The following is a 13,360-nucleotide window of genomic DNA, read 5'->3' on the forward strand; positions in this document are numbered from 1 at the left end:
TCCAATAGATTAGTCAAGCATGATTTGCCCTTGGTAAATCCATGCTGGCTCGGCCCAATCCTATCACTGCTATCTAGATATGCCACTATTTCATCTTTAATAATGGACTCTAGCATCTTCCCCACTACTGATGTTAGGCTGACAGGACGATAGTTCTGTTTTCTCCCTCCCTCCTTTCTTAAAAAGTGGGATAACATTAGCCATTCTCCAATCCTCAGGAACTGATCCTGAATCTAAGTTACATTGGAAAATGATTACCAATGCATCCGCAATTTCCAGGGCCACCTCCTTTAGTACCCTAGGATGCAGACCATCTGGACCTGGGGATTTGTCAGCCTTCAGTCCCATCAGTCTACTCATCACTGTTTCCTTCCTAATGTCAATCTGTTTCATTTCCTCTGTTACCCTACGTCCTTGGTCCATCCATCCATAGGACACGCAAAGCTTCTGCACTGGTTGACTCTGTGGTTAAGAAGGCATACGGTATATTGGCCTTCATCAACCATGGGATTGAGTTCAAGAGCCGAGAGGTAATGTTACTGCTATACAGGGCCCTGGCCAGACCCCACTTGCTCAGTCATCTCACGACAGGAAGGATGTGGAAACTATAGAAAGGGTTCAGAGGAGATTTACAAGGACATTGCCTGGATTGGGGAACATGCCTTATGAGAGCAGGTTGAGTGAACTTGGCCTTATCTCCTTCGAGCAACTGAGGATGAGAGGTGACCTGATAGGGGTGTATAAGATGATGAGAGGCATTGGTCATGCTGATAGTCAGAGGCTTTTTCCCCAAGACTGAAATGGTTAACACCAGAGGGCACAGTTTTAAGGTACTTGGAAGTAGGTACAAAGGAGATGTCAGGGGACTCCCATGAAGTCCTTGCACCTTTAACTGAAGATACATTTGCTTTTTAACTCATTTGCAGGTGTTGGAAAGCCAGACAACACCCCATCTTATTCATCACAAATGATTTGACACTTGTACTGTCAAAACCCATATCCATGCCTTTGTTTCTTTTTAGACATGAGTGTTCAAGACACAGTTCTAACTGACTGCCATATCCTACCTTCTAAATTCAGTCAAAGATTTGTTTCTTTTCAAAATTCACGCCCAGTACTATTCACTTTTCGTTGCTGAACTTGCTAACTCTGGTCATTATAATTAAGTAACATTCTGATTCAAAAAAAAAATCGCCAAGCATTTTTAAAATTCGCCATGGCCTTGCCTCTCCCCTTTTCTCTCCCCCACACCCATCCAAAGATCCTCCAGCCTTACAAACCTCAAAGTAAATTGTGTTCCTCCAAGTCTGCCCGCTGGCAAGCATTCTTGCCCACCAGGCTGTTGCTCTAAATTATAGAATTTAATAGATTCTTGAAGGCGGGAAGAAGCAAGGTGAGATGCTATTCCTCAAGTTCATATTGGGCATTATCGAACAGCAAATAAATGCCACAGGTGGATAGATGAGACCAAAAGGGGAAATGGAGAATTAAAGTGGCATACAACAGGATATTCCTTTGAACTGAATTCAGGTGTTAACAAGGTGATCACCCGGTCTATATTTGGTATCCCCAAATATTGTAAACACTGAATGCAATATATTAGACTGGAGGAAAAGCATTTAGCCTGTCAACAGTATCATAGTAAGCCACCTCAAGATGCTTCAGGCATTTATTGCAATTACAATAACTTACCTTTACACCAAGCACTTGGAAAGGCCAATGTCATCAATACCGGAAGAATGATTGTACCGGTAGCCATCATAAAACTAAAACAAAAACAAAAAAAGTTATAATTAAATGATCGTTATCTCAGCTATGTACATGTGAATTTTTTTTTTAAACCAAAGGGGATAACATACCACGGAAATAGGAAATAATTGCAAGCCACAAATACAGACATAAATATCATACATGTGCAGTCCAAACAGTTCCTAACTCTAGGGCATCTTTGAAACCATAATTCTGGTTAACCAAGAAGACCAAATGCTTCACAATTGTGATTTTTCTCAAAATAGATAATCTGGCTTTTTCCACCACTGTTTAGTTCACCAAGGCGTAGAAGTTGTCAGCATTCATCTGGTTGTCACTTGACTGTGAGTATGCTGAAAGCCACCAAACAGATTATTACAGTAACTGCCTTAAAAAGAGTTAATACCACAAAGTCTTTAATTTTGCGATCTATTAAGTAAGCCCTTTGAAGAACTTAAATAAAATTAAGGAAATTTTGTTTCAGTGCTAAATACAATGGCCCTCTGCTTGCCAATTAAAAAATAAGAGTATAGCATTGCTTCGAAGGCTGGGCTGTGGAAGCGGAGACATACAGTTCAAAGGCACATTCTTTTCAAATGGGATGTCACTTGGGACTGAGTCAATGATGAGCGCCACAGCTCACTAACTCATATGAGAGACAACTTCATCGCCTGCAAGATTGGTAGCTCTACACAATGGCACCCAGTGGGAATCCTATACTTTCAGCCTCGACAATGAAGTTGTTTCCTGCTGCAGATACAAGGATGTCGAAATACAGTTGCTCAAATGAAACTCCATGTCAAAATTCAAGGTAATCATGTCTGCCTGAGCTAGACGTGTGACTCAACCTACTACGTAAACACAAGAAGCTGTGGCCAGACCTGTATCACAGATATTATTAGTTAATTACGTCAGTACATATTCCAAACAAAGTAGTCAGATGTGGGGATGCATGAGCCAATAGAGATAGTATCCAAGTGTACCTGATCTATATTCAATCAAGATTTGAATAGCTCAGACTCAGCAGAAAGCAGCTGATTGGGCAATCGAGGTCAGGTGACCAAGCAGTTTCAAAAGCTCAAATAAATAAATAAATAAATAGAGGGTTACCTCAAGCGGAGCAGCCTGTGGAAAGCAGCCAGTGAGTGAGTGGGCCAGTGAAGGAGTGGAGATTTGAGGCTTTGACGAGAAGAGGCTGAGGATGAGCTTCACTCCAAGTGAGGTAAGGCCGGGTAAGTTCCTTTCAAAGGAGAAAGTTTCAAAAGTTGATGTAAGTATTGGGTGGGTCATGGCAGCTGAGATCGGCCCCATGGCTTGTTCATCCTGCAGCATGTGGGAAATCAGGGATACTTCCAGTGTCCCTGACGACTATGTGTGCAGGAAGTGTGTCCAACTGCAGCTTCTAGCAGACCGCATTGAGCGTCTGGAGCTGCGATTGGATTCATACTGGAGCATCCGCGATGCTGAGAAAGTCGTGAATAGCACGTTCAGTGAGTTGGCCACACCGCAGGTAAAGGCTACACAGGAAGAAAGGGAAGGGATGGCCTCTAGACAGCGTAGCAGTAGGCAGGTAGTGCAGGAGTCCCCTGAGGTCATCTCCCTCCTAAACAGATATACTGTTTTGGATACAGTTGGGGGAGATGTCTCATCAGGGGAAGGCAGCAGCAGCCGAGTTCATTGCACCATGGGTGGCTCTGCGGCACAGGAGGGAAGGAAAAGGAGTGGGAGAGCTATAGTGATAGGGGATTCGATTGTAAGGGGAATAGATAGGCGTTTCTGTGGCCACAAACGAGACTCCAGGATGGTATGCTGCCTCCCTGGTGCAAGGGTCAAGGATGTCTCTGAGCGGCTGCAGGACATTCTGGAATGGGAGGGTGAACAGCCAGTGGTCATGGTGCACATAGCTACCAACGATATAGGTAAAAAAAACAGGATGAGGTCCTACAAGGTGAATTTAGGGAGTTAGGAGATAAACTAAAAAGTAGGACCACAAAGGTAATAATCTCTGGATTATTACCAGTGCCACATGCTAGTCAGAGTAGAAATAGGAGGATATTTCAGATGAATACGTGGCTTGAAAAATGGTGCAAGGGGGAGGGATACAAATTTCTGGGGCATTGGAACCAGTTCTGGGGGAGGTGGGACCGGTATAAACAGGACGGTCTGCACCTGGGCTGGACTGAACCAATGTCCTCGGGGGAACGTTTGCTACTGCTGTTCAGGAGGCTTTAAACTAATGTGGCAGGGGGATGAGAACAAGTGCAGAGAGACAGAGGGGTGTAAAATGAGGGTAGAAGCAAAAAGTAGTAAGGTGAAAAGTAAAAGTGGCAGGCAGGCAAATCCAGGGCAAAAAGCAAAAAGGGCCACTTTTCAACATAATTGTATAAGGACTAAGAGTGTTGTAAAAACAAGCCTGAAGGCTTTGTGTGTCAATGCGAGGAGCATTCGTAACAGGGTGGATGAATTGAATGTGCAGATAGTTATTAATGAATATGATATAGTTGGGATCACAGAGACATGGCTCCAGTGTGACCAAGGATGGGAGCTCAACATCCAGGGATATTCAATATTCAGGAGGGATAGACAGGAAAGAAAAGGAGGTGGGGTAGCATTGCTAGTTAGAGAGGAGATTAACGCAATAGAAAGGAAGGACATTAGCCTGGAGGATGTGGAATCGATATGGGTAGAGCTGCATAACACTAAGGGGCAGCAAACGCTGGTGGGAGTTGTGTACAGGCCACCTAACAGTAGTAGTGAGGTTGGGGATGGCAGTAAACAGGAAATTAGAAATGCGTGCAATAAAGGAACAGTAGTTATAATGGGTGACTTCAATCTACATATAGATTGGGTGAACCAAATTGGCAAGAGTGCTGAGGAAGAGGATTTCTTGGAATGTATGCGGGATGGTTTTCTGAACCAACATGTCGAGGAACCAACTAGAGAATAGGCCATTCTAGATTGGGTATTGAGCAATGAGGAAGGGTTAGTTAGCAATCTTGTCATGCGAGGCCCCTTGGGTAAGAGTGACCATAATATGGTGGTATTCTTCATTAAGATGGAGAGTGACATAGTTAATTCAGAAACAAAGGTTCTGAACTTAAAGAAGGGTAACTTTGAAGGTATGAGACATGAATTACCTACGATAGACTGGCAAATGATACTTAAAGGGTTGACAGTGGATATGCAATGGCAAGCTGCTTGACAGATAGACCTCAGTATGTGCGGTTGGGAGACTGTAGGTCTGACACAGTGGTCAGCAGCACAGGAGCGCCACAGGGAACCGTACTCTCTCCGGTCCTGTTCACCCTGTACACATCTGACTTCCAATATAACTCGGAGTCCTGCCATGTGCAGAAGTTCGCTGATGACACGGCCATAGTGGGGTGTGTCAGGAATGGACAGGAGGAGGAGTATAGGAAACTGATACAGGACTTTGTGATATGGTGCAACTCAAACTACCTGCGTCTCAATGTCACCAAGACCAAGGAGATGGTGGTGGACTTTAGGAGATCTAGGCCTCATATGGAGCCAGTGATCATTAATGGAGAATGTGTGGAGCAGGTTAAGACCTACAAGTATCTGGGAGTACAGTTGGACGAGAAGCTAGACTGGACTGCCAACACAGATGCCTTGTGCAGGAAGGCACAGAGTCGACTGTACTTCCTTAGAAGGTTGGCGTCATTCAATGTCTGCAGTGAGATGCTGAAGATGTTCTATAGGTCAGTTGTTGAGAGCGCCCTCTTCTTTGTGGTGGCGTGTTGGGGAGGAAGCATTAAGAAGAAGGACGCCTCACGTCTTAATAAGCTGATAAGGAAGGCGGGCTCTGTCGTGGGCAAAGTACTGGAGAGTTTAACATCGGTAGCTGAGCGAAGGGCGCTGAGTAGGCTACGGTCAATTATGGAAAACCCTGAACATCCTCTACATAGCACCATCCAGAGACAGAGAAGCAGTTTCAGCGACAGGTTACTGTCGATGCAATGCTCCTCAGACAGGATGAAGAGGTCAATACTCCCCAATGCCATTAGGCTTTACAATTCAACTGCCAGGACTTAAGAACTTTTTTTTTTAAAGCTATTATTAATGCTTTTTGAGTTAGTGATTTAGATGCATATCATATTATTACTGAGTTAAGTATTGTATGTAATGAGTTTTTGCTACAACAAGTGTATGGGACATTGGAAAAAATGTTGAATTTCCCCATGGGGATGAATAAAGTATCTATCTATCTATCTATCTATCCCAGTTTGGCAAAAGAATAAACCAGAGAAGGTAGTGCACCCGTGGCTGACAAGGGAAATTAGGGATAGTATCAAGTTCAAAGAAGAAACATATAAATTAGCCAAAAAAAAGCGGCACACTTGAGGACTGGGAGAAATTCAGAGACCAGCAGAGGAGGACAAAGGGCTTAATTAGGAAAGGGAAAAAAGATTATGAGAGAAAGCTGGCAGGGAACATAAAAACTGACTGTAAAAGCTTTTATAGATACGTGAAAGGAAAATGATTGGTCAAGACAAATGTAGGTCCTTTACAGTCAGAATCAGGTGAATTGATCATAGGGAACAAAGACATGGCAGACCAATTGAATAACTACTTTGGTTCTGTCTTCACTAAGGAGGACATAAATAATCTTCCGGAAATAGTAAGGGACCGAGGGTCTAGTGAGATGGAGGAACTGAGGGAAATACATGCTAGTAGGGAAGTGGTGTTAGGTAAATTGAAGGGATTAAAGGTAGATAAATCCCCAGGGCCCAGAGTGCTTAAGGAAGTAGCCCAAGAAATAGTGGATGCATTAGTGATAATTTTTCAAAACTTCTTAGATTCTGGATTAGTTCCTGAGGATTGGAGGGTGGTTAATGTAACCCCACTTTTTAAAAAAGGAGGGAGAGAAAAACCGGGGAATTATAGACCGGTTAGTCTGACATCGGTGGTGGGGAAAATGCTAGAGTCGGTTATCAAAGATGTGATAACAGCACATTTGGAAAGAGGTGAAATCATCGGACAAAGTCAGCATGGATTTGTGAAAGGAAAATCATGTCTGACGAATCTTATAGAATTTTTTGAAGATGTAACTAGTAGAGTTGATGGGCAGAGCCAGTGGATGTGGTATATTTAGATTTTCAAAAGGCTTTTGACAAGGTCCCACACAGGAGATTAGTGTGCAAACTTAAAGCACACGGTATTGGGGGTATGGCATTGATGTGGATAGAGAATTGGTTGGCAGACAGGAAGCAAAGAGTGGGAGTAAACGGGACCTTTTCAGAACGGCAGGCAGTGACTAGTGGGGTACCACAAGGCTCAGTGCTGGGACCCCAATTGTTTACAATATATATTAATGATTTAGACGAGGGAATTAAATGCAGCATCTCCAAGTTTGCGGATGACACGAAGCTGGGCGGCAGTGTTAGCTTGTGAGGAGGATGCTAAGAGGATGCAGGGTGACTTGGATAGGTTAGGTGAGTGGGCAAACTCATGGCAGATGCAATTTAATGTGGATAAATGTGAGGTTATCCACTTTGGCTACAAGAACAGGAAAACAGATTATTATCTGAACAGTGGCCGATTAGGAAAAGGGGGAGATGCAACGAGACCTGGGTGTCATTGTACACCAGTCATTGAAGGTGGGCATGCAGGTACGGCAGGCACTGAAAAAGGCAAATGGTATGTTGGCATTCATAGCAAAAGGATTTGAGTACAGGAGCAGGGAGGTTCTACTGCAGTTGTTCAAGGCCTTGGTGAGACCGCACCTAGAATATTGTGTGCAGTTTTGACCCCCTAATCTGAGGAAAGACATTCTTGCCATAGAGGGAGTACAGAGAAGGTTAACCAGATTGATTCCTGGGATGGCAGGACTTTCATATGAAGAAAGACTGGATCGACTAGGCTTATACTCACTGGAATTTAGAAGATTGAGGGGGGATCTTATTGAAACGTATAAAACTCTAAAGGGATTGGACAGGCTAGATGTAGGAAGATTGTTTCCAATGTTGGGGGAGTCCAGAACGAGGGGTCACAGTTTAAGGATAACAGGGAAGCCTTTTAGGACCGAGATGAGGAAAAACTTCTTCACACAGAGAGTGGTGAATCTGTGGAATTCTCTGCCACAGGAAACAGTTGAGGCCGGTTCATTGGCTATATTTAAGAGGAAGTTAGATATGGCCCTTGTGGCTAAAGGGATCAGGGGGTATGGAGAGAAAGCAGGTACAGGGTTCTGAGTTGGATGATCAGCCATGATCATACTGAATGGCGGTGCAGGCTCGAAGGGCCGAATGGCCTACTCCTGCACCTATTTTCTATGTTTCTATATTCAAAATTGATCATAATCAAGCAATAATTAAGAACAAACACACAAACTGAAAAGAATGCTTGGATTCTTAGCCAAGATATATTTACACATTTCTTGTACATAACTCATAGCTTTGAAAAGATGAACCAGAGCTTTGTAGTGAGGATTTTGACATAGAAAGCCACACACGTGAACTAGATATTGAAGGTGCTCATTGGTCTAACATGATCCTATTACCTGAAAAGTTGCAGAACATCAAGTTGCAAGAACATATTTCGGAATTGGGACTCATTAAAAATTGCATTTGTTTTGTTCTCTTGCATCTATAAATTAGCCTGTGCCTCTCTGCTCTATTTCAGAAACATCAATACACAAGTAATGACTGGTTTCTCGATTACTGTCGTCTATGTTCCATATGCATAGTTTAGAATAGTGCCATATACATGAAGTATAGCACATTTAAAATAGGTAGAGAACAAAAATAATTAAAGAATGATATATAGAGACCTACTTCCTGTTAATGCACAGAGAAAGAATTCTCCAGCAAGGATGATCAGTTTATACCCATGGAAGTGCTGAGCGAGTAGGAGAGAACTTTTTTTTGTTGGGGCCATGGTAAAAGATAAATTATGGGAGACATTTTTTGGTTAGTTAACAGTTCAATTTGTTTTTATCTCTGGAGGGTACGTACTGCAAAATTTAAAACATACTTATTTTATGCAGATAAACCAATATGAAATAGAGCTGCAAAGTAATCAACACACACAAAATGCTGGAGGAACTCAACAGGCCAGGCAGCATCTGTGGAAAAAAAGGTACAGTCGTCATTTCAGGTCGAGACCCTTTGGCAGGACTGGAGAAAAAAAGATGAGTAGAAGATTTAAAAGGTGGGAGAGGGGAGAGAGAAACAAGGTGATATGTGAAACTGGGAGGGAAAGGGATGGAGCAAAGAGCTGGGAAGTTGATTATGGAAGAAAATACAGACGATGTTTGAAGCAGAGACTCAAAGAAAAAGTAGATCAGTCTGAATTCTGAGTTTATTTCAGTGGGTAGCTCGAGCAGGCACTGCACCAGGTTTCAAACGAGAAAATCTGTAGATGCTGGAAAAGCAAGCAACACACAGAAAGTACTGGAGGAACTCAGTAGGCTAGGCATCCTTAGAAAAATATACAGTCGATGTTTCAGTCCAAAACATTGACTGTACTTTTATCCCCCCATAGATGCTGTGTGGCCTGCTGAGTTCCTCCAGTGTATTGTGTGTGTTACACTGCACCAGGTTTTATCCCTTATGTATACCAAGCTTCATAAAACTAAACCACCAGAAGTATGAAATCTACAGGTTGTTTCAGGTGACAGGATTTAGGTTAAAAATAGTAAGCAAATCTTCATTTAATGAAAGTGCCAAAAATGTTATAACATTTTAAAGATGTCAATCAGAACCATGTCTAAGACTGTGTGCGGTTATGATACTCAACATACTCAAATAGATAACTACCGTAGATTTCGCACTACAGAGCGCACCTGATTAAAAGCCGCTGGCTCTAATTTTAGAAATAAAATCAATTTTTTACTTGTACAGGCCGCACCGGATTTTCGGCCACAGGTGTCCCACGTTGTAATATGAGATATTTACACAGAAAGATATTACACGTGAGGATTTTTTAACTTTTAATTAAATCCATATGGTAACATAAACAAATACATATTGCAAATGCTTTTTTTCCGAACCGTGCCTGTAACGCGGCTACTTTTAAATATACGTTGCGTATACTTTTTTACTGAACAACATTCCAATATCTCCTAACGACTGGTAAAAAATATATATACTGCAGCCTACCAGGAAAAGTTATTGATCGCCTTTAACTTAAAAGCAGCGTTCGCTCAGATCCAAAGCCGCTCCGCCGCTCCCCCCCGCCGTCCCGTTTATCGCAAACCGGTATCCCACAAGACGTGGCAAAACCGGGTGTGACGTCATAGCATCCCGCGATGTAGTACAGAAAACAAATATAGTTAAAACACTTCTAACTTTAACTAGAAAATGAATTACTAAGCGAAAATATTATAAACTAAATAACTGCCATAAAGGCAGCACAATGCTTTTCTTCGAGTATTTTCCATGTTGATGAGGGCGAGTACAAATGACTGATTTACAATAATTTAATTGTGAAAGTGCGCTTGATTTATCGTACAATTTAATTGGACCTCTGTGAACTACTCATCAATTTTATTGGTCTACTGTTACGAGGCAAAATGTTTTTGGCGGCATGAAAAAAATAATGTATTAGCCGCTCCGTATTAAAGGCCACAGAGTTCAAAGCTGATCAAAATGTGGGAAAAAAGTAGCGGCTTAAAATCCGGAATCTACGGTAGATGAATTAACTTGTAGAGACAGCACACCACGGATTCTGGGATATGGAGTAACACAAGATGCTAGAGAAACTCAACAGGTCAGGAAGCATCTATGGAGGGAAATCCAGTGCCATTGTCACTGAATTACTGAACTTTCAGTAAACTGCTCTCTCCTCATGATCTACCCACTTTTTTCCTACACTTGCCCAAGTCCACATAACACAATTTCTTTCCCCTCTTCCCACCTCATCATCCCTTCACACAGATACCCTTATTAGTTACCCTCCTCGACTATTCCCATCTGCCTTGCCCCACCTCCTTCACTAGATTCCATGTTCCACTCATCTCTCAGCCTGAAACATTCCAGACTGCTTAATGTCATTTCCAGTAGACAAGTGTAAAGGAGAACAAAATAATTGTTACTTTGGATCTGATGCAGTACAAATAAAAATAAATCAAAACAATTTTTTTTAAAAAACACAATAAATATAAATATGCAAGATGGCCTATGTACTTAAGAATGACGGTATGTCCCTAAAGTGACACTAGACACAAAGTGCCTGACTGGAAATGATAAGGTAGTGGCAGTTGGAGTCGTGGAGAGTGGGTTTGTAGGTGGAGGTGTTGATCGGACTTGCCATTTGTACTGGTTGTCCTGGTGTGGATGCTACGTAGCCCCCTCCTTGATGGGAGTGGGACAAACAGTCCATAACCAGGGTGGCTGGGATGCTTTGTGGTGTTACTGCCTTTACCCCATACCTTTCTGTATACACACTATGTCCTTGATGCTGGGTGGACTGGTGCCTCTGAAGGCAGTTTTGACTACCCTTCCTGTCCACTGCAGTGCAGTTTCCATACCAAGCAGCAGGATGTTCTCTACTGCACATCTATAAAATGACGTGAGTATAGATGTTCAAAGTCCAGCTCCCTACAACCTCCTCAGAAAGTAGAGGCATTGGTGAACTTTCCAGATAGTGTTTAACATTGACTGCTCATTTCCCTCCATTAATGCTGTCTGACCCACAGAGATTCTCCAGCATTGTTTGTTGAAATAAATTAACTTGGAACTTTAAGAAAATATGTTGAAACTGTTTATTGACAGCAAGTAGGATTAGATACAAAATCTAGAAGGCTAGTCAAATCCAAAAAGTTCAATACTATGTAAAACACTAAGGATTCGCTACTAATGTAATGGCTTCTCTGTAATGTTCACTGCTGAGGTAATGTTTGGGTTATGGCTGGTGATAACAGGACTGTGGTATGCATGTTAACCAATCAGGAGACTGTTGCTCTGTCTTGTGAATCTAGAAGGAGATTTTTCGCGGTCTTTGGTCGAGGAGAGATGAAGAGGGAAGAAACGTATGGAGAGAACTGGTAAACCATCAGACGGAGTGGACTGGACTGGGATCTGAGGGTCTGAAGGTCGGCGACACTCGGAGGAGATTGATGATGGAAGAACAACAAATTCAAGAGCTCCAACTTGCACTTTTGACTTTTCCTTAAAATAGGTCCTTTTTTATTTTAATTACTAACCCTATATTCAGATTAAGATTCATAAAGTTCAATCATTTAATTGCATATGGTGTACTGTCTGATATTTTGCATTGTGGGTTTTTAACTAGGCAGTACATTACACACATCCACACAAACGTGATTTCTCAGTTTGGCGGGGCCAGAAGCCATTTTCCCCTCGACGAACACGAGCTGGCCGAGCCTGAGGGTTACAGCTACATATCAGGCTCGGTTTAAGTCAGCTGCAGTAATTTTCACATTAAAATGATTAAAGCACCACATTGCCCAGAATAATTTGTCATCCTCTACAAAAGAAAGAGGCTGCAAGGATATCCTGTGCTAGTTTCTGCAGCTGTTATTGTCACTTAACTTCAGAGGTGTCATGATTCTTTACACTAACAAAAAGACACCAGTGGCTGACTGCTTTTATTTCAGCTCAAGGAAGCCAGAACTTGGGCCAGCAATGCCAGTCACAAAACTGAAACATCAATGGTCTCGTTAGAAAAGAAAACTTATAGCAAATGGAAAAGCCCAATATTCTTTACAGTAGTGCCCATAATTCAGGATGAAAATAAAAGACACGGCTGCCAGTGCTCAATGTTGCAAAGATGAAAACTTGACAGTCAGGATTACTGAACTACAGATATGTGGAAACCCGTAACACCAGTTAGAGATTCCCAGTCCTCCGAGTGCATGCTTTTGCAGCGTTCAGGCACTGAACAGAATTTTAACTTCAAGGATAAAAAGGCAACAATGATGCCTGATGAAAAATAATGGGCTAGACTATACTGGTAGGTAGCTAGACATCTCAGAAGTGCCAGCTAACTGTAGCACACACGTCAGAGCACTATAGACTCCAAAGCTTGAAGATGGCAGTGACAAAGCTGGAAACATACTGAAGGTGATGAAAATTTAACAAGCATAAGTCTTAATTCGAACTGCTAACTGTTTTCCTCTCTCCAAGGATGCTGAGTGACCTGCTAAATATTTGCAAAGCTTTGTTTTTCTTTTTAATTTCAGAGCCAGAAATCATTGGGAGCTATAACTGTAGAGGAAGAAACTGCAAGCTGGGTCCAGAGCAAGGTGCCCCAACAAAAAGGACAAAGGAGAACAAAATAATTGTTACTCTAGATCCAATGCAGTACAAAAAAAAACACAACAGAATAATGATTTTAAATGCACAATAAATACAAATACAAAAATAGCTTCTATTCATAAATTGTCTACTCATCTATAAAGTGATGCTAGGCGCAGGATTAACTGACAGGAAATGATAAAGTATAGTAGTAGTGGTTGAGGCTGTGAAAGGGTGATTTAGTAGTGGGGTTGTTGATCAGCCTTACTGCTTGGGGAAAGTACCGTAACTGCTTTTGCGTCTGGTGTGAATGCTACTTAGCCCCCCCCTCCCTGATGGGAGAGGGACAAACCGTTCATGAGCTGGGTTGGTGGGATCCTTCATGATGTTAC

At 42.2% G+C, this 13,360-nt stretch overlaps 1 protein-coding gene across 2 annotated transcripts in view; it reads right to left on the reverse strand.

Moving 5' to 3' along the window:
• Positions 1 to 13,360, reverse strand: part of LOC140728518 (activin receptor type-1-like) — a 111,551-nt gene that overhangs the window by 72,359 nt on the left and 25,832 nt on the right. For both annotated transcript variants that reach the window (XM_073047356.1, XM_073047355.1), the window contains one exon: positions 1,693 to 1,766. In XM_073047356.1, the coding sequence (XP_072903457.1) occupies positions 1,693 to 1,762 (70 nt within the window). In that variant the 5' untranslated portion in view covers positions 1,763 to 1,766. The remainder of the gene's footprint in view (positions 1 to 1,692; positions 1,767 to 13,360) is intronic.

The sequence above is a fragment of the Hemitrygon akajei genome, chromosome 5 (assembly GCF_048418815.1).
Source record: "Hemitrygon akajei chromosome 5, sHemAka1.3, whole genome shotgun sequence".
Taxonomy (NCBI): Eukaryota; Metazoa; Chordata; class Chondrichthyes; order Myliobatiformes; family Dasyatidae; genus Hemitrygon; species Hemitrygon akajei.